Source organism: Cyrtonyx montezumae, unplaced genomic scaffold (assembly GCF_038088225.1).
Source record: "Cyrtonyx montezumae isolate F1298 unplaced genomic scaffold, pur_monq_1.0 scaffold_58, whole genome shotgun sequence".
Classification (NCBI taxonomy): domain Eukaryota; kingdom Metazoa; phylum Chordata; class Aves; order Galliformes; family Odontophoridae; genus Cyrtonyx; species Cyrtonyx montezumae.
Genome location: NW_027072065.1, coordinates 295131 through 315834, shown reverse-complemented (window position 1 = coordinate 315834; position 20704 = coordinate 295131). Strand labels below are relative to the sequence as shown.

Sequence of the window (20704 nt, the reverse complement as noted above, 5' to 3'; positions counted from 1 at the left end):
CCGGTGCCTTTTGGGGCCGGCGGCGGCAGCTCGGCGGGACGCCCCGTCCAGCCGCGCCCTTCGGGGCAGCGCGGCACTGACGCTGATCGCTCGGGGCCGCAGCTGAGCCGGGAGCCCGGGGAGCCACACACGGTCTTTTTCCACTAAGACAAAGGAAAAGAGCGGAGAAATCAACTAAAGGTTCGCACCCGCTGCCCTCCCTGCCGTTACTAGGAAATCTTGTGCTCCGTGCATCACATGGTCTCACGTATTTCACAATCCCTGGCCCACAGAACCGAGCAGTGCCAGCAGCCAGGCACGGCATTCCCGGCACGGTGCTGCGGGGCAGCGGCTCCTCAGCAGGGCCTGGGGGTGCCCCGAGGGAAGGCCGAGAGATGGAGCATCATCTGTTCCCTCTGCCCTTCCCTCCGAGTTCTTCCGTCCCTTTTTAGAAAGGAGAAGAAATAGGAAGAAATGAATGGTGGGAGATGGTGCAGAGAGCCCCTCCATCCCAGAAGGACGACGGAGTCAAATCAAACCAAAGTCCGAGTTTCGCTGAAAACAAATGCCGAGGAAAAGCCCTGAGCTCTCTGGTGAAAACGTTACAGAAGGGCGGTGTGGAGGGGGAGGTCGCCCTGGGGCTGCTGTCATCGTCCCAGGGATGCGCCCACAGCGTCCAGCACAGCAGCACAGGAAAGTCTGCACCGCTCCGCCCCAGCCCCGCGGATCCATCACTGCTCGGGAAGACTCAAAAAGCATCTGGAAGGTAAACAGTGCCCGGGCTGAGCCGTGGCCAAGCTCAGATGAGCTCAACAGGATGCAGTGTGACGCTGAGCATTCAGGGGAGAGTGGGAGCACTGGGTTCTGTAATTGATTTCCTAGAAAATTGCCTCTCCTGCCTCCTGTGTTTGGAGCGTGAGCACGAGGAGCAGCAGCACAGTGGCCTTCTTCTCTAAGTGGCATCTCGAGGGTCTTAATTATTTCTGAGGACTGGAAGCATTTATTTAGGCAGCTGCTGGAGAGGTCCCAGCAGTGCTGGTTGCTGCCCTTCCCTCCCCCCTCCCAAGCCCTCCCAGCACTTCTTGTACACAGGGCCCCTCCATATCCCTCTGTGCACAGCACGGGGCTCTGCTGGAGCACAGATCCCATGGAGAGGGTCGGCTGCAGAGTGGGCCCCGCAGCCCCCGTGGGCTGTGAGCAGGACGGGGGGGCTCGCCCAGGGCCCCGGCCTTGCCTCGCCTCCTCTCGGGCTCCCGTGTGGTCACAGATATATGTTATATCCAGAAGAGAACGCAGCGATAATCCAGCCCCTGTAATGAAAAACAGATGAAGCCCCAAATTAGTCACAGCCTCATGTTTTCCCACTCCAGCATCCTCAGTTTAAAACATTCGCAGCTACGGCAGAGCTGCAGCAGCACTGAGGGTCCCACTGCTGCCCACTGCTGCTGCCATGGTGCAGTTTTCTTTGGGCGCTGCTGCTCCTTTGGGTGCTGCCCCTTTAGCACCTCTGCTCCAGCTGCACCCACCTGCGGGCGGACCCCCGGTGCCCCTCCCCGTGCCGGCAGTTTCCCAGCACTGAGCTGCTCTTGGTTCTCCTGCCAGCACCGTCCCCATCACCCAACCCTGAGTCACAGCAATGCCTCCCAGAGCCCCACACGGCGCAGCCGGACCCGGTGCCACCCAGCACCGGCAGCCCCCACCCCCCACGGCCCAGCCTGCTCGCCCAGAGCCCACCCCGAAGGCCCCCGGTGCCCCACACGGCCGGGCACGGCCTCTGCGTTGCTTTTGTTTTTGTTCAGTCCTTCTCATGCTCACGCAGTTGGGAAGGGGCCATTTCCTGCAGCGCTGACTCAGTTGTGCTGTGAGGTTCTTCCCACCTGCCCCACATCAGCGCTCAGTAACGATTTCGTGGCTGCAGAGCAGGGAGGGAGGATCCGTCCGTCAGCGGAGCACAGGGTGGGCACAGAGGGGTACCCCGACCTGCAGGCGTGGCACCGAGCACAGCGAGCACGGCTCCGTGGGATGCTGCTGCCCGCCCAAGGACAGCACGTCCCGGGCAGCAGAACAGCTCTCAGATTTAACTATAATGGTCCATAAATGGTCCTCTGGGAGCAGGGGGATACACGCAGTGCTGCCAAACTCGGGGCGGCCGCTGGGCACAGCGTGGTGGCCCCAGCATGGCAGTCCTGGGGGAGCAGAGTGACGCAGCAGAGGCAGCGCTGGGGCTGCTCGGGTCAGAGCTGCTCCCTGCAGAGCACCACGGATGGAGAAGTGCAGGAAGAGCTGCTTGGATGCACAACGCCGGGGCTGAGTGAGGGCACAGCGAGCTGCCCGAGGTCAGCTGGACGTGCGGGGCACCAGGTGCTGCAGCACTGTCCCTTGTGCCTGCGGGAAGTGAGGAGCTGCTGCCACGGAGAACATGAGTGGCACTCAGTCCGGGGGGGGGGTGGAATTTCCACAGGAAATTTCTGCTTCCAGCCGTTCAGATATGGCTGAAAGCAGCCCCAGAGTGCGCCGGGCCTCAGCAGCCAGGCAGTGCTGGTGCCCGGGCAGGGCTCTTTGTTCACTCATCATTCATCCAAAGGGGAACAAACGGCCATTTCTGAGTACTGCAAAGCACGGGGAAATAACATCCAGCCACATCTGCACTGCGAGCTGCAGCTCCCAGCCCGGCACACACTGAGCACACAGGGGTCCCACCCACCCCCCCACACCGAGGGCAGCAGCGGCTCCAGAGGAGTCTGAGCCCCCAACCCCCGCCCCGCACTGATGCAGCTGCACATCCCCTCATCCCCACGTTGCCACAGAAACGGACTCGGCTGGCTCTGCCATAAACACGTGGCCGCCGCGGGTCAGTGTGGGTCAGCGTGGCTGCCCCAGCCTGGAGCAGGTCCCCGTGTTGCTGGGGGGGAACCAGTGCTGGACGTGGGCACACAGCAGTGTCAGACTGCAGGAACGGGAACCAGGGCCGGGGGAGGCAGTGAAAGTGGGAACCCGAAAGCGAGAGCAGCCCCTGAGCTACGAGTGATGCTGGAGAAGGAACTGGGCGGCGCCGAGGAAAAGCCTACTCCTCTTCATCCTCACCTGGACGGGTCAGGGATGGGGCGCAGCCCACGGGGCCGGCTCCCACGGCAGGAGCTGGGGCTGCCTCGGGTCGGGGTGGGCGAAGCAGTGTGCACAGCTCAGAGCCGCACGCAGGCAGTGCAGCAGTGCTCACACTGCACGGAGGGACGGCTGCACCCAGCGGCGCGTGGGGACTGCACACTGCGGAGCCGCCAGCTCTGACCTCTGCCACACCTGGCAGCACTCTGCTGCTGGGACCTTGCTTGGCTCTGCTCGGCTGCATATTAAAGTTTGAGTGTGATGCAATGTTTGCCTGTTGTTTTACGAGGTTTGGGAAGCAGAGATAGAGCTCTGCTTGCGCAGCGAGGGCTGCACGAAGCTGCCCTTGTGCTTGGAACTGCTGGAGAGAATGGAGATCAGATGGGAGCTGCAGCAGCTCCCGGTGCTCACTGCCTAACTTCGTGGCAGCACACGGCTTGGCAGAAAAAGGATGGAAGAGACTGCAGAGTCCATCTCCCTGTGCAACCTACCAGGAACAGAGCATTCTCCTCACCCAGAAATAGCAGCTCACTGTGCTTGGTAGGGCTGCAGGCTCCCAGGGCTCGGTGAGGGGGGGGGGGTGCAGGCTGGGGCTGAACACTGAGTCCCATGTGGCCCAGGGTCAGAGCCAGGCTCAGTGCTCCTGCGCTGTGCAGCCTGCCTGCGAGGTGTGAGCACGGCTCTGGGGGAGCAGCTTTGGCTATGCAGTCTGAAACTGCAGTGTTTTGGAAACCCAAACGGCCACCACGTGCAGCTGTGTGACCGTGCACGTGCCAGGCTGGGGGCAGCTCTGGGAGGGCAGCGTGGGAGCGGCTCTGGTGGAGGAGCAGGAGCTCTGTGGGGCGGCCTGTGGTTTTCCTGCCTCATTGGAGCCGGCGGGGTCATTGCAACAGCAGTCAGGGAGCAGAGGTGCACGGCCCAGCTGCCCAGCAGATGCCCTTTGGGCGCTCTGTGCTCACAGGCATTGCTGCAGCAGAGGGCATGGTGCACCTCGAGCAGCCCAGCACCCAACGCTATGAATATTCAGATCCACGAGGGGCTGTGGTGCTCCAGGGCTGCTGCTCTGGGCCCTGGTCTCCTCCTTTCATGGCATCTGTCACCTCAACATACCATACCACCTCGTGGTGCTGCTTTCAGGCCTGGACAGACACAGTGGGGCTGGGGACATGGGAGGAGCACGGCTACGCGCAGTGCCTGCACCCCAAGGGCACCCCAACCCCTGCTCCCCATCCCAGCTGGGAACCATGTGGGGCCGCGGCCGCTCCTGGAGCTCAATAGAGGCACGGCTGTGCCCACGCAGGGCTGCCCTGGCAGGTGGCCACCCATCCCCACGGGGCCGCCCCAGCCCTGTCACGCGAGCGTCTGCATCCCAAGCAGCTTATCCGCATTTGGAAGCCCCTAATCCGGACGCATGTTTGACCCAGACACCGTGCCCGCTCCCTCCCTGCTGCGGGGCCGCGGGCTGCAGGGGAGCGACCTCCTTTCAGAGCCACAAACAACTCCGTGCCCCGCATCCCCCCCCTGTGCTCCATGGGGCAGCAGGATGAGGCCATCCTCAACAGGATGGTGTAGGGGCCAAGCAGACACCCAGAGCAGGAGACCCCCTCCGAGCTGGGGTGCACTGTGTGCCCCACAAATCCAAACCCTGGGCTGCAGCCAGACCCCACGTCGCGTGGATGTTCAGTGTTGGCAGAAGTGCATTTCGTGCATCTTTCCTCAGCTGCAGCGCCTCGCAGCAGCACAGCACCCGATGCAGAGCCCCCCCTCAGGGCTGGGGGGGTGCGGCGCTGGGGGGCACAGAGCACAGCCCCAGCAGATGCCTTCTGCTGCAGAGCACCCGCTGCTCCTGCCAACCGCGCTGCCAACTGGGGCGTTCACAATAGCAACAATTGAGATCAGATTGGCGGCCAATTAACCCAAGTTACTCAAGGGAGCGTGCCCTCCGGCTAAACAAGCGCAGAGCAGGTTCAGGCAGGGATGCAGCAGGGCATGTGGGCACACGGAGATAAGAAACCATTTATCTGCAGCAGTGCGGGAAGGGACGGCGCGTTCCCGACACACAACGGTTGTGGCAACCTCAGGGTTTGCATATCAGTGAGAAAAATCCTCCTTCTGGGGTTTTCCACCCCATCCTGCAGCTGAGAACCATCGGGGAAGGAGTGGGGCTGGGCCCGGGGGGGCTGCACGAGCTCCGGGGTGGAACTTGGGGCTCCATCCCAACAAACCCCGGAGCTGCACAATGAAATATAGGTGAGGATCCTCAGGGAACAGTGCCCACCTCTGCTCTGAGCCAAGAGCAGGGAGCACAAAGGCGATAGGGGCATCTCCAGCGTCTCGAAGGAGCCCAGAGGGGATTGGGGGATTTACTGAGCACGACCCGCATGAAAAATCCCCCGCTAATCCCCACGGAGCAATAATCTCTCCCTCTGGGCTTCACCCGAGACCAAACTCCACGTTCGTTCTCCTGCTGCATCCACCTCTCAGCTTCACCGAGGACCACAGGCGGAGGAGCGAGTGGCAGCACATCTCTGCCATCCCATCCGCTCCCGGAGATGGAGGCACCGCTGGCTCCGGTGGTCCCACAGCTCAGACCCCAGCGCTGGGTCAGGGACAGCGCTGCCAGGGAGAGAGAGAGCAGCCGCTCCCCCACCCCGGGCCGCGCAGGAGCAGAGCTCAGAGGGGACAGCGGGGGCTGTGGGTCGGCTCGGCACCCCGGGGCGGAGCGGGCTCCGGCACTGCCATCCCGCTCCCGCAAAGCCCGGGGAGCCGCGATGGCCCCGCGTGGGGCTGAGCTCGGGCCGCATTTGGCTCCGGCACACCCCCACGAGTGGGCAGAGCAGCTCCGGCACATCCCCACGAGAGGGCAGAGCGGCTCCGTGCTGCGGCCCCGCGCGTCCCCGAGGCAGCCAGCCCTGCAGGCAGCGCCGGGGACGCGGAGAGCAGCGGGGGGCGTCCCCTGTGCCCAGAGCCCCTCCCCCCCCCGGCAGAGCACTGCACCCACCCAACGTCCGCGGCCGCGGAGCTTTCCCTGACGCAATCGGAGCAGTCTCGGCCGCCGCTGCCGCCCCACGCCCGCGGTTGCCCACGCGAAGCGCGGAGGGGTCGGGGCCCGGAGCGGAGGGCGACGCACGGAGACAGCGTTGTTCAGAGCCTTTATTTTGGAGAAAGTTAAAGCCTGTAGGTACAGCAATAAAATATACAAAAACATAAAAATTTGTACAGTATTGAACGTGGCCCGGGGGCTGCTGCAGGGACAAGCATCGCACCTCGCTCCCTCCGAGCGCCCACGAACTGCGAGGGACCCCCGCCCCACCCCCACACCGCGCCCGGTGCTGCCCACGGTGGGGGGGCACGGCGGCAGTGAGGGGCCCCACCTTGCTGCAGGGGCACCGCGCTGCTCTGGGGAAGCAGGTGACCCTCACACTGCTGCTCCCTCCCATTTCTGCTCAGGGATGGAACCAAAACCCACGCCTGGGAAGGACAGGAGGGCTCCTTATACCTGGGGGCCCTCAGCCAGAACAGCTCCCATCCTTCCCCGGCCCCGAGCAAGGAGCTTGCTGCACCAACACACCCGCAGCTGCTGCTGCTCCCCAGCAGACTCCTCTCCCCTCATCCATCCTTTTCCCTTCAACCCTTGCCACCTCCTAACAACACTGACAGCCAACCTCCAGCAAAGTGCCGCACAAAGCCCCTGAGAAGCTGCAAACCCACTGCCTGGGACATGGCAAGTTTTATCAGAGCCCAGTCACCCTCTGCAGGGCATGTCAGACAGCATGCCCTGCTCCCCAGGGCCGAAAGGTCTCACTCTGCACAGGGAAATGCAGTCATGCTCCTGTCATAAGTCCAGCCAAGAGGACAGCCAGGGTCAGGAGCAGCCTCCTGGTCCTAAAAAGGACCCAAGATGCAGACACTGTGTGCTCACAAGCACCCACCGCTGCTAAGATGCTTCCTGCTCTTCCCCAGGGCACTGCAGCCCAGGGCTGCTGGATCTGGCCCTGCCTCTGCCCACAGCAGGAAGGCAGCAGTAGGCATCAAAACTCCCTGCTCCTGGCAGAGCGCAGCAAAGCCCTTTGCATCAGCCTCAGGCTGCACCCTGCAGCACAGCCACGCTGCCCCTCCGGGCAACAAGCAGAGCGAAGGGAAGGCACAGAGGTGAGATCCCTCTGCAGGCTCTGACGGCTGCTGGGCAGCTGCTGCACAGCACAGCAGAGCATCCGCAGGGAGACTGGGGCTGGCTGATGCCCTCTCAGACCCAGGCTCGTGGGACCATGGGCTTCCAGATAGCAGCAGTCAAGAAAGCAGCTTTCAACAGCAGGCAGCACGGCAGGGGCTGCAGAAGCATTTGTAAAAACTGAGGCTGCAATCAGAGGCTAATAGGCACTTGAATGAGCAAAACAATAATAAAAAACTGTTATGGAAGGAAATAGAAAAAGGTTCAACCCCTTCCCCCCCCCCCAAAGAGGCGAACAGCACAGCAGCAGTGAGGTGTGTCTGCTCGTCTGGGTAAAACAAGGAATCAGTGGCAAGGATCACAGCCCCCAGCTCCTCCCGAGAAAAGGCCCAGAGCAAAGTGACCAAGAACTGGGAGCCATGCAGGTCCTGAGGGCGCCAGCACAGCGTCACATCGGTGAAGCAGCACATTCCTGGGTCAGCTCCATGTCGAAGGTCAGCGACTCTGAGAAACGCAGGCAGGGGTTACAGGGGCTGCACCCTGACCCGTGGGCTCCTGCTATCACCAGGACACCCTCGGGCGCTGGGTCCCAGCAGACTCACCAAACTGGCCTCCTGCATTGGCCTCTGCTCCCTCGCTACTGTTGCCAAACTGCATGAGGGAGTCCAGCGTGCGTGGGGACATGGGCAGGTCGATGGTGTTGCTGAAGGAGGTGCTGTAAGAAGAAGGGAAAAGCATCAGGGCCTGGCCAGAGCGGACACCTCCTGCCCCTCCAGTGGGCCCCAGGGCACAGTGCAGCAAGCCAAGAGCTCTCTGGAAGGCAAAGGGGCCCTGGAGGGGAGAGCAGCCCAGCAGTACGGGCAGCACACTGCCGCCTGGCTCAGCTCCACTGCAGTCTCCCCTTTTGCAGAAGAGGAGCCTCACGGCACCCAGACAAAGCAGATGTGGCAAGGCTGAGCATATGAATGCTCCCCTGGGCTTACAGATATCTCCAGAACACTTACGGGGTGACACAGATGAACTTGGTCTTTAGATATGGAGCAGCACCTGAATGAGAGAGCAGCCTGGTCACCAGCTGGAGGAGGAGGAACCCTGCTCCCCTCCTCACAGCCCTGCAGACAGCCCCTGTGCACTGCCCACACCCACAGGGTCCCCAGGCCGTCCTATGACCAACGAGGGACCCCATAATGGATGCAGTTTTCCACCAGGGTGCTGTCCCTGCAGCCGTTCTGCAGGCAGGAGCTGTGCTGGGACACAGAAAATCAACGACTACCTGAGTCAGTAGCTTCTGAGTGTTCCTGGCTCTCAGAGCGGCAGTACTTCCCAAATGCCTCCTCCTTTGGGATGTCTGGGTACAGATACACCAGGGGAGACACCAGAATGTTGGTGGCATCCATGATTTTGTAGCCCATGATGATCTCCGCAAATGACATGCTGTTCAGCTGCTGTTTGGTGTAAGGTTCCACAGACTGGATCTGAGTCTTTCCTGTATGAGAAGACTTTAGACACAGGGCAAGACACCCACACTCCCAGGGCAAGGGACTCTTCTCAAGCTCCCCAAGGGTGGAACAGATAGGACAGAGTCACCTGGGGTTGTGCTCAGCCTCACGTGGCACCCAGCAGAGCACACAGCAGGACAGACCTGCTTCAGTGCACAAGGGTGGGGGCACTCAGGATGGCAGGGACCAGCGAAAGCTGCCCAGGCTCAAAGACTTAACCAGGGACAGGGGCCATCAGGACAAGGACAGATGTCTCAGCAAGGGGATGAAGCATGGTCCAAGTCACACTTGAAAGTCAGGAATGCTGGCTGAGCAAAACAGCACACCCAGGGCATGGGTGGAGGGCAACGTACCACTGATGTCCTTCTCCACCCACGTGAAGGTGATGCCACCCTCCTTGCTGCTCTCACTGAAGCGCAGCAGGAAGGTTCCTGGAGGCTTGGTGCTCAGGATGGCACGCTCCCGCTCCTTGCTGATGAACCCCATGATGTACCTGGGCACAGGGAGCAAGGCTGGGTCAGGACATGGGGGCAGGGATTCCAGAGCATGAATCCTGACAGTTCTCTGTACACTGACAGGCAGCAGCAGGGCCTGGGCTGGCCACGGCAGGGCCACCAATGTTTTGGGGATTGTTTGGGGAGTCCCAGGTGTTTTCACTCTGAACCAACCAACAGGGCCTGGACAGAAAAACCACTCCAGGAGAGCTCAGCTGCACGAGGGACAACGTGCATGAGGACAGGGCTCGTGGGTCCCCAACCGAGGTCATCAGATTGACAATAGCTGAGACTCACCCTTCATTCCACAGCGCCAGGATGTACTTTTTCACCAAGTCAATGATGTTGTCCAGCCAGACCCAGAAAGAGAAGCCTTTGCCAGCCATGTTCTCCTGAGGAAGAGAGCAGAGGGGCTGGGAATATAGCTTGGGTGGAGAACAGCCAAGGGAAGGCACTCAGGAAAGAGAGGGAATTCTACCTTGCAGAACTTGGCCCAGGTGATCTGGCAGCCAGAGTAGTTCACACCCGGCCCTGGCGGAGAACAGGACTGTCAACACATGGATTTGACTGTTCCTCCAAAGATACAGTTTTCAGGGAACAACCAGAGGTTTGTGGTGTTTGGAAGAAAATTCAAGCCACCAAAAATGACAGTTTCCTTCCCAAATACTGCAATTTCACCATGGCATTGCATTTACAAATGGGGAGCTGCCACCAGGGGTGGCAGGGACAGGCAGGACACGCATGCTGGGTTACCTAGAAGTTTTTCTGCCAGGGTTGTCAGCTGCTCGATGCTGAGACCACGCTTTGTGGTAGAGGAGAACTGCCAGCTCAGCACCTCTGCCACCTGGTCCCACGTCCCAATGGGTGGCTTGGTGAAGAAGTTCACGTTCTGCGCAAGAGAGAACACAGCCCTGAGCAGAAAATGGGACAGAAGCAGGGCCAGGTGCTGTTCCAGCCCTGCTGAGGGGCCTGAGCAGTACCTCTGCCTGTCTGCCAGGACACGTGGCCCAAAGCACGCCTCACTCCTTCACCAGCCACCCCGTGGTTCTGGCCCTACCTTGGGGTTGTTGGTCAGCATGTTGTACCACAGGATGGATGCCCAGGCGTTAGGCATCTGGCAGATGTTTGAGATGACTACCACAGGCAGCGAGTGGGTCTGCAAAGACAGGACATGACTGAGGTCTGGGACTTGGTACCAAATCCTGCAATGCCCCATAGGACAGCAGCCTCAAGCAAGGGTCTCCCCCTCCGTTCTCCATGTCATGAAGACCCCGGGAAGGGTGCAGCCACACAGCAGTGGCTGATACCACCTCTGGCCAAAGCCTCCCGCATCCTGCAGCTCACTTTGCTGCAGCAAGGCACAGCCCACAGTGGCAGAACAGCTAAGCCCAGCTCACCTCCAGGTCGATCTTCAGCCCCTGGTGGTACACTTCTGTCTCAAAGGTGATGAGGTGCAGCTCCTCAGTCACAATCAGTGAGGCCTGGGGGTGGAACAGGACACAGTGAGCCCACGGCAGACACCTGCCCTCAGCCTGACATGGCACTCTCAGTTTGGGGCAGGGAGAGCTGAGCTGGCAGCTGCCACGTGTCAGCGCGTGTCACAGCCTCCCCTGTGAGAGCAATTCCTGCTTCCCCCTGTGGTTTAGCTGCCTGGTGAGGAACGAGACACCCAGACTGCTATGGCTGCCCTGAGTGCCACTGCTCCAGAAAAGGGCTCTCCCAGACAGGGTCCCCTCCCCAGCACTTACATCACAGTTGGCTCTGCCTCCGTTACCGCACCGCTGTTCCCGCAGCGTCTGCAAAGGGAAGGAGCACACTAAAGCAACACCACGATGGCACATGGCCTCTGCAGGAGCAGCCCGAGGCCTCGTGGCACCTACCAGGTGCTTGAACTCTGCTGAAAGGCTGCCATTATTTGACTCCTCCATGTTCATGACCTTGGTGTTTGTCCCCAGGATGTTAAACTTCCGGGACCTAAAAAGAGAAAAGATGCAGCATGGATGGCGGCCTCTCGGAGCAAACGTGCAGCAGAATATCTGCCAACTAAAAGCAAAAGGGAGGAAAAAAATAAAGGAAAGAAAAGAAAAAAAGAATCCACTGCACTTACCCCCGAAGTGCTGCAACATCACCAGAGTCCCTAGGAAAGGGAAGAGAAAAAACAGTCATGGCCATGGCTGTGTGTGTGTGGCTCACTGCACTACAGCATCAAGTCCACGAGCCCCTACAACCTATAAACCCACCACCACCACCCTGTACTCTCTCCTTTAAGGTCACAATGGCTCTCAGTGCAGGGACACAGCCCTGCTCAGAGGCAGCAGGAGCAAGAAACTGCAGGACCGCAGTAACTGCAGCCAGCACTCCCACAACACAGCACAGGACTCACTTGTCAATGCAGACTTTGATTTTCAGCTGATAGTTCAGTTCTGGGAACTTCACCAACAATCTGCAAAGAGTCGGCAGACAGAACGTGAGCACAAGCACCATGAACACACTCACAGCACAACCCAACTCCTTTGGCATGTGGCACATCACTGAACCTATGGGTCCCCCAAGCCCCACAGGGAGATCTTGTTTCGGCCGCTGACTGCCCACACCAGGCAGACCACTCTGAACATTGGCACTCCTTCTGCCAAGGAAGCAACTGGGGCACAGCTGTGAGATGGAGATGAAGCTGTAGGCAGAGCCTGGTGTTTCTGCAGAAGCTGGTGAGGGACACAGGCCAGAAGACAGGCCTCTGGCCAGGGATGTGCTGACACTTCCTGTCGCCTGCCCCCACAGTGGGATTTACCAGAACCCCATCTGTCTCCAGGAATATAATAGAGCTGCAGCCAACAATCACCATCCCTGCACTGAGTCACCCAGGCTGCACTCCAGCAGGGCCAGCCTGCAGGGAGCCATTCCCTCCCAGCACCAGCACTCCCTGGGCAAACTGAAGGCTGCATCTGAGCCAGCATCTCCTCGGAGATGGATGCTGCATTCACCATGCATGGCTTCCTTCCCTGCACAGGAGAATCACAGGGGCCAGCAACCCACCTCACTTTGGTGGTGAACTGCACACCAGTTTTGATGACCAGGGGCCGGTCAGGATGCATGGGCATGCAGGGCTGCCTCTCCACCACAAAAGCACTGTAGAAGACAAAAGAAATGCAGTCAAACCTCAGCCCCATCCCAGCACAGTGCTCACCCCTTCATGCACTGCCTGTGACCAAGGAACAGCCCACAGCTCCCTCTGACCTTTTCATCAGGTTCCTGAACAGCTCCACGATCCGCTCCTCCAGCATTGGCCGGTGTTGGACAATTGGGTCACCCTTGTAGGACACCTTCTGCTGCAGCTCTTCCAGTTTCTTGATCTGCTGCCGGGTCTGTAGCTGTGATTCGGCAAGAGAGGTTATCCTAGGGAAGTGGAAGAACCAGTGTTAGCTCTGGCTGCCAAGCCCTGCACAGTCCCAGCCCACAGAGCCCTCCTCTTCCTTCCCTGGCTTTTGCAAGCAAGGACAATCACTGTAGCAAACCAGCAGAGGAGAGAACATTTTTGTAGCTCCCAGCTCAGTGCAATTTTCTAAGCCACACACTATGAAAGTAAGGCATTACATTTACACCTGCAGGCATCAGTGGCCATTCTGCAAGGATGTTGCCAAAGGCAGAGAACTCACTTTTGCTGCAGGTGTTTGAATGCTGCCTCTCCAGGGACTGATGCAGTCTTACCAGTTCTCAAGCCGGTCTAAGCAGATGTTTGGTGGGCCACCAATGCAGGCAATTTGCTGCCGTCTCTTCCAGTCTGCCAACTCCTCATCTGCCAGCATCTTCTGCACATACTCCATGGCTGACAGCAGTCCTGCCAGCTCACTCACAATCCCCTGCCAAACCACAAAGGAGGACCTTCAGCACCGTGACTCCCTCCAAGAGGCACAAGTTTCATGTTCACAAGAAACAGTTGCCCACTGCTGTGTTGCCAGTGCTACTCTCATAATTCTAGCCACGTAAGGCTATCAAATCCATGTCCCAGAATAAGAGCACACCTATAACCCAGAGGGACCTGGAGGGCCAGGGGCATGACATACCCTTCGCATCTGGTCCAGTGCTGTGAGCATCTGTTCCAGCTGCTGCATTTTCTGACGTGTCACTGACTGATTGTTTCCATTCAGATCCTGCATGTCTGTGCAGAGGACACAAAGCTTCAGCCAAGCAAACGTACTCCTCCCACCGTCCCAAACTCCCAAACATTGCATAGAAGACTGAGAAGTTGACTACAAAGGAGCAGGCATTCTTGAAAGCTGTCAACAGTTCAGCAGTGACCTCAGGCAGCTTCTGCCAGCTCTGCCTCCAAGCACCTTTCTGGTATTTCTGCACACACAGCAGCACTATCACCTTCATGTGCCATTCTCCTTTCACAGGCAAAGCTCTGGCTCAGCTCCCCTGCAGGCCCTCAGCTTGTTCTTTGTTTCTGCCACTTTCTACAATTGCCATGCAAATGCTGTAAGACTAACCCACCCTTCAAGCTTGGAGAGGAGGCACTAGGAGGGCTGGAACATGCCCTCCAGCATGTTTCCTTGCAGGAACACACTTTGGCTTGCCAGGTGCTAATGAACTCTATTACCTCCTTGGCTTTTCAAAGTCTTGTAGTTAAAATCAAAGTCATCCTGGAGATTCTCCACCACTTTCATCTTTTGCTCCAGATCCTGTGAAGCAAGAGAAAGGATTTGTTTACAGAGCTTCTCCACCACGATGCTCCTAGAAGTACCAGAGAAGGAAGGCAGCACACTCACCTGCACCCTCTTCCTTACATCCTGCAGATGCTGCTCCAGCATCTGCTGCTTTTCTGTCACTACAGCGGCTGTTGGATGTGTTGCCTGTCCCCCTTGCTGTAGAGGGGACGAGGAGGGCATTAGAACAGGGCTGTGACTCGGGGACAGTCCCTTCACAGCCTGAGGAGGTTCGGCAGAAAGTCATAAACCCTTTACTAAAAAAAAAACAACTCAGCACAGAGCACCCAGGACGTATCCTAGAGAGCTGAGCATCAGTTGCCCTTCACTGCAGCTTGACCACCCCTCTGAGCGCTGCTGAAAGCAACAGGCAAGAAGCTTCAGATCAGTGCTTCCCAATGGCACCAAGTACTGCACAGAGCTGCTGGGTGGGCAGAGGGGCAGTGGCCCCAGGGCACCTGAGTCACGTACCTGGGCGGCCGTGGCAGCTGTCTGGAGGAGCCGTGACTCTTCCCACAGGCAGCGAGCCACGATGCGGGCGATCTCCATCGGCTTCTCCAAATATCTGCTCTGTAAAACATGGGATTCCTCAGGGTTATCCTTCAAACTCTACCTGCTGCAATCCCCACACGCTTTAGGGATGTGGTCTGTGCTTCAGCAATGGACGGGCTGCCTCCACCTCACCTGCAGGAACTGCTTGATGCGCCGCAGGTTGTGCTGGTACAGGACGTTGGACTCCTGCAGGAAGCGGCTGTACTGCTGGTCGATCTCCCCCAGCAGGTTGTGGAACACCAGCGTGGCGTGTGACTCCTTGTTGGCAGCATATGCCCTGCACGAGGAGAGGGCAGAGTCCTGGTGCCCAGCCCAGGGGAAGCACGGGGCAGCTCCGTGCACACCCACTGCCCCCCACGCCGTCCAGCATCCCAGTGACTGCCAAACCTGCACCAGGATGCAGCCTCAGCAGGCCCTGCTCCCACAAGGGCAGAGAGACAGAGGTGTTTCAGATGCTGGAATACAGCACGCACAAACACCTCAATTTCAACCTTGTTTAGAACAGAGGTCGACATAAACCCTGACACCTCTGCTGTGGATTTCCCCTTTCTCATAGTCTGAGGTCTGACACCAAACACACAGACTCCCACTCCATCTCACGCTGCATATATCTCAAGAAGTGCCCCCCGGCTCAGAGAAGCTGGCAGGGCAGCTGCCTCTACCCCCAGCTGGGGGTCCTGAGCACAGTGCATTTGTCACAGCTTGACAGTGCCTTACCAGTCCTGGCTCTCAATCCACGGGGCCAGGAACTGCCGCAGCTCCATGGGGAAGCTGTCGCTGTAGAGCTGGTGGAGCTGCTCCAGGTACCGCGTGTCGAGCTGCTGCAGCTGATTCCACTGTGCCATCCTGGCCAGCTCCGGAGCCCTGCGGGGACAAGCAGGTCAGTGCAGAGCCCCAAACCTGCAGGCAGCCCTCCTGCACGGCCCCTGGCTTGGCTAAGGCTGACCCAGCAGTGAGAGCGCTGTCTGCCGGCCCTCACCACCTGATGCTCAGCATGCAGCAAGGCAGAACCACAGCCAACTCCAATTCCCCTCCATTAACGATCCAGAGGCAGGAAGATGTGGATGTCTCAGCAAGGAACACAGAGTGATACTGAGGTCTGACACTGGCAGGGCTCAGGCTCTGCTCACAGCCACCGCTGCCTGCTGGGACACGCAGGCACACAGACACCATGAGCTGATCTCCAGCTCCCAGCCAAGCTGCAGCACGGACAGCCTCCCACAGCAAGTGTGTGCCAGCTCCCAGCTCAGCACTGCTGTCATCACTGTCACCTGTGCTGAGAGGAGGTGGCACCACAGACCCAAAGCCTGGGGGCCCTGCAGCGAACAGGGCATGCTGCAGCCTGGCCAGTGTGCACAGCTTTGGGCTCCAGGCTGGAAATGTATCTGCACAAAGCACCAGGGCAAGTTCCTCCGCACTGCCCCAGCTGGGAGCGGGCGGACACCCGGATCCTGACTCATTCTCCTTTCGAAGTTAATCCAAAACATCCGAGAGCAGAGCAGTGTGCCCCACTGCTGAGTACGGCCTCTCCCACTCCCGTGCACGATTTCAGGGCCGTGCAAACCCACAGAGTGGTTACAAACACAGCCAGCCACAATGCCTCGCTTTAGTTTCCATGGAAAAAAGCACTTCCCAAGCACCTGGCTTCGGCCAAACTTTCCTAGAGAGGCACCATTTCCCAAAGCTTTCCTACCTTTGTACCAGGGGGAGGAGGAAGCAGCTTGGGCATACAGGTCACAGCAGCAGGGCCGAGGCTTTGATCTGGTGCCAGTCCCTCCGCACGCAGCCCCGCGCCGGCTCCCAGGGGCAGGGAAGGAGCTGCAGGGCTTACAGTAAGTGCGGAAGGCGGAGACTGCCAGGAAGCAACAGAAACGAGGAAGGAGCAATTTTCAAGTGAGTGGCTCGTGCATCAATAGAAATCAAACTCAGCCTAACGAGGGGACGGCAAGCTGCGCAGGAAGCACAGGCAGCGAGCAGCACTGAGCCCCAGCAGGGGCTCACTTCCCCCAGAAAGCGGTTTGCTTTTTGCAGACACAGCCCAGCAAGGGACACGTCAGCGGGGGGGCCGTGCAGGGCTGGCACGAGGCCCAGGGCCCTCGCCAGGGCCGTCCCAAAGGCAGCGCTGGATGTGCTGGCACAGGGACGAAGCACAGCGCGCTCCTGCAGCCGCTCCTCCACGCACCGCACGGATCCTGCTCACTGCCCCAGGCTGCCAAAGCTCACTGAGCATTTGGACTCTGCGTCAGAGGGTTTGGGTGGTGCTGTGTGGGGCCAGGGGGTGGACATGCTGATCCTGTGGGCTCCTCCCAGCTCAGGATGTCCCGTTCTGAGCTTGCACACAGCGGCTCTGGGCAGGAGCTCCAAGCCCTCTGGGGCCGCGCTCCAGGCACGTTCTGGCAGTGCAGAGCAGGGCACACTGTGGCCCTGACTGCTGCTGCCCTGACGCAGCCCCCTACCCCACGTCCCCCCCAGAGCAGCTGCACAGCACAGAGAGCCAGGCTCGACCAGCAGATTTCTGGTGTTTGTCACATGGGAGCCTTTCTCTATTTTTGAGGATGGTTTTCCTTAGAGGAGAAGAGGAATCATCCTCCCCATGGGACTGGCACCTGCCAAGGAGTTCAGCTGCTTTTTAGAGCAGTCCAGGTAACAGCAGCCCATCCACAGGACGTTAACCTTGAACCACAACCCCTGGTGCAATCTTCAGAGAAGACCACGTGAACAAAGCCTGGCTTTCTCAGAGCAGTGGGTGAAAGGGAAGAGGAGAAACAGGAGCCTGATAGAGAAAGACACTCTGTCAGACTCGAGGGAAGACCCAGCTCTGTTTGACACCTGTGTGACCCCGCGACTTCTCCTTTTTGCAGCACTGCACCAAGGCGGGCTGAGCCCTTTGCTGCTACTCCACAGCTGCTTAGCACGGCACCAAGGTCCCTGCTGTGAGCAGGCTCAGCTCCTCGTGCTGCCTGTCCGGCTGCAGCAGCACGGAAAGCACTCACACTCCTCTGAGCTGGGGGTGAGAGGCTGCCAGCAGTGTGAAGTGTTGATGCCGCTTCTGAGAGCGAGGGGGAAATGAAGCAACAGATGCACAGCCAAGAGCTGAGAATCCACAAGCCACCAGCATCCGGAGCTGCCGCCCTGCACTTCCCCGATCCAAGCAGAACTTCCATGAGCAAAGCCGGGTCTTGCTGTGCTGTGTTTGAACCCAAACCTGCACAGCACCAAAGGTGAAATCTGTGCCCCCAGTGGTTGTGTGCAGGGCAGGAGGCAGACACATCTCCCCTGTGTGCAGCCCAGGAAGCAGCTGCCCTGCAGGGCGCTCAGCCACACTCATCCCTGAAAACCAGAACTTGCACGAAGCGAAACGTGAGCTGCTCAGCCTCATCCCACTGCAGGCATCTCCCCACAGCACAGCCACACAAAGCAGTGAAGGAAGTGGCTGCAGAACACGAGCACAGGAGGCACTGAGAGGACTCGCACTGCGTGGGAGCGAAGCAGCAGCCTGTGGGGACACTGCCGTGGGCCGTGCTCACTGTGTGCCAGACTGTGAGGTCGCTTTCAGCCCTCATCTCCAGGGACGTCACACAGGGTTTTCACAGCCCCCAGCTCAACAGGCGCCTGAGCTGACAAACTACCCCCACACTGCTGCAGGACGAGGGCTGGGAACAACCTCCAGACACGATGTGCTGAACCGTGGGCTCTCGCCAAGTGGGACAGCTCTGCTGAAGCAGCTGATGGAGGCTGCCAACCCAGCAGAGGCAGGAGGATGCGGAAAGGCAGGGAACGCCTGGGAGCAGCAAGGAGTCAGGGAGCAGCCAGAAGGGCTGCAGAGGAGGACTTCAGCAGCACCGACCGCCCGCTCCTCCCAGCGGTGCCCAAGGCACCGACTGCCCATGAGGAAAAGGGCCCTGTGCCCCTCCAACCACCAATCACCCCCACCATGAAAGCTTCCACGTGGTCAGCCCCACACCCACTGCAGGATTCCTCCGCAGCCCATTCTGCTGTGGGGACACTCCCGGGTATGGCTTAAAAATCTGAGGGCTGAATCCTTCTGATTCCAACGGGTTTGCTGCCTCTGCGGTTCACCTCTTCACTCATTGCTGGAGCAGAGCCAAAGGGCAACTGACATTACCAGGGCTGAGCATGACGCAAGCACTGAGGTAAACAAGCTGTACAGAGCTCAGAGAAGAGCGGCTAAAAGTAGCCTGAGAGCTAAAGTTCATCTTTCTTTAGCTCCCCTGCAAGGGCAGAGCATGAGAGCCTGAGCTGGGCAGCGACACCACAGCTCCTCACACTCCAACAGCCACACTGAGCAGTGCTGCTGCCATGGGAAACAGCCCCACGATGGCCTTCGTATGTCTGGGACATACCAGAGCACTTCTCCCTGTGCCCCAACTGCCAAGGGCTCCATCAAGAGCAGCGATTTTCCAAGAAACTGTGAGCAGAGGGGAAAACACTGGAGAGGCCCCTGAGAACACCACCAAAGGAACAGCACGGCTGCTCCAGCACCCATGGCCCACACAGCCAGCAGCAGGGGCTGATGAAAAACTGTCCCACCAGAAAACAACTAACCGTGCCGGACAAAGACCAGGATTTTGAGGCGGCTATTTAGAGAAGTTGGCTCTGTTTCTCTGGAGTGCATTCAGAGAAAGCCCTGGAGGTAGAACAATGAAGAGGTGATGGAGAGATTTGAGGAAGGAAAACAAGGGGATCGTGTCAGGCTGGGGAGGCTCTGGGCAGCCTCACAACCACAGCACAGATCTCTCCACTGCAGCCTGCAGCTTCCAGGGCAGTGTGTGAGCTCCTGGCTACACCCCATCACAAAGCACCTGCTACCTGCTCATAGCCACGGCCAAGGCAGACACCTGTCCTCTGGCACCACGACAGCAGCAGCTCTGGTGCATCACTGGGAAGTACAGAGACTGCCTGCGACAGCGACTGGGCACAGAACGCTTTCAGCCATCCAACTCCAAGCAGCACTCACACCCCGTGGATGTAGAGGGGCTCTTCTGGAGAGGCAGCCCAAGGCCTGAGCCCTTCTCGCAGGGCCTGGGCCTCTGTATGCCTCTGGCAGGCACCGTGTGGCACGGCTACTCATCAGGATCACAGGGCTCTGCTCCATGGCCATGGGGACAAGCAGCAAAACAAAGCCACGTCCATGGAGAAGGCCCCAGGCAGGACACCACTGTGTAACAAACAGCAGAGGGGGAATGCCACAGCCCCGCACTCACAGCTCTGTGACAGCTCAACGCGTCCCTTCAGCTTCGGTGCACAGCTCAGGTACGGGGCACTGCCAGGGGCCGTCACTCAGCAGCACTGGGCCGCACATCGCCCGCCCCACATCGGCACTGCGGCTCTCCCAGCTCCGCAGCCCGGACCCCCCCGGGGAACCCTCAGCACAGCTGAGCGGAGGACCCGCACGGCACGGCGGGCCGCAGGGCAGCCCCGGAGCCCCCGGTATCCGCGCGCAGCTCGGGGCCTTCACAGCCCCGGGCGGAGGCCCCGCGCGCCCCGAGGCCCGGCCCCGCTCCCCCCGGTTCCTCCCGGTCCCCTCGCGTTCCGTGCCCCCGGTTCCCCACGTTTCCCCGTGGATGCGCTCACCGGCGGTGCCGGGCGGGGCGGGGCGGGGCGGCGGCTCCCAGTGCCGGTAACGAGCGCGTCCGGACGCTGCCCGACTGCGGGACCGGCAACCCCTGGCCCCGCCCCCCCCGCGCGTCACGCGGAACGCAGCCAATGGCGGCGCGGCGTTCCCTCCGCCTCGAGAGGGACGGGCCCCGGGGACCAATCAGCGCGGCCGTCCCGACGCTGCGTCACGGCTCGCGACGGCGCCGCGGGGGGGCGCTGCCCCGCGCCTGCTGTTCCCGGATGGCGCCGCCCCCCCGCCGCAGGGCGGCGCTGGGCAGGGGCAGTGCGGGGGGAGGCGGCGACTGCCGGGAACGGCCGTGCGGGAAACCCGCTGAGTTCCGGGCAGCGCTGTGACGTCAGCGCGCGGTCCGCAGCCGCCGCCACCGCCTCTTAAAGGGGCCGCGCCCCGCCCGTCGCTCCCGGAGCGCAGCAGCGACCCCGCACGGAGCGGTGGGGATCGGCGCCCGGCACCCCCCCGGCCCGCGTCGTGGGGGCACCTTCCGTGCATCGGCTGCCCGGGACCGCACCCAGCTCGGCCCTGAGCACCCCCAGGGATGGGCGCCCACAGCTGCTCTGCGCCGTGGC

At 60.1% G+C, this 20704-nt stretch overlaps 2 protein-coding genes across 3 annotated transcripts in view; one reads left to right on the top strand and one right to left on the bottom strand.

Moving 5' to 3' along the window:
• TUBG1 (tubulin gamma 1) overlaps positions 1–20704 on the top strand; it is a 195331-nt gene that overhangs the window by 100977 nt on the left and 73650 nt on the right. The gene's annotated exons all lie outside the window — the stretch shown is intronic.
• Positions 7079–20147, bottom strand: STAT3 (signal transducer and activator of transcription 3). 2 transcript variants are annotated; one of them, XM_065749132.1, is made up of 24 exons: positions 20096–20147; positions 15218–15364; positions 14633–14777; positions 14420–14518; positions 14012–14107; positions 13843–13924; positions 13307–13401; positions 12951–13102; positions 12480–12638; positions 12279–12371; positions 11629–11688; positions 11353–11382; positions 11126–11219; positions 10994–11041; positions 10643–10726; positions 10303–10401; positions 9999–10134; positions 9724–9776; positions 9543–9637; positions 9105–9244; positions 8523–8738; positions 8257–8299; positions 7855–7967; positions 7079–7756 (listed from the first exon to the last, which is right to left on the bottom strand). In XM_065749132.1, exons 2-24 carry the CDS (start codon positions 15343–15345, stop codon positions 7701–7703), a joined length of 2316 nt encoding a protein of 771 aa, XP_065605204.1. In that variant the 5' UTR covers positions 15346–15364; positions 20096–20147; the 3' UTR covers positions 7079–7700. The 2 variants fall into 2 exon arrangements, with proteins under 2 accessions (XP_065605204.1, XP_065605205.1); XM_065749133.1 differs by having other exon boundaries at positions 8526–8738.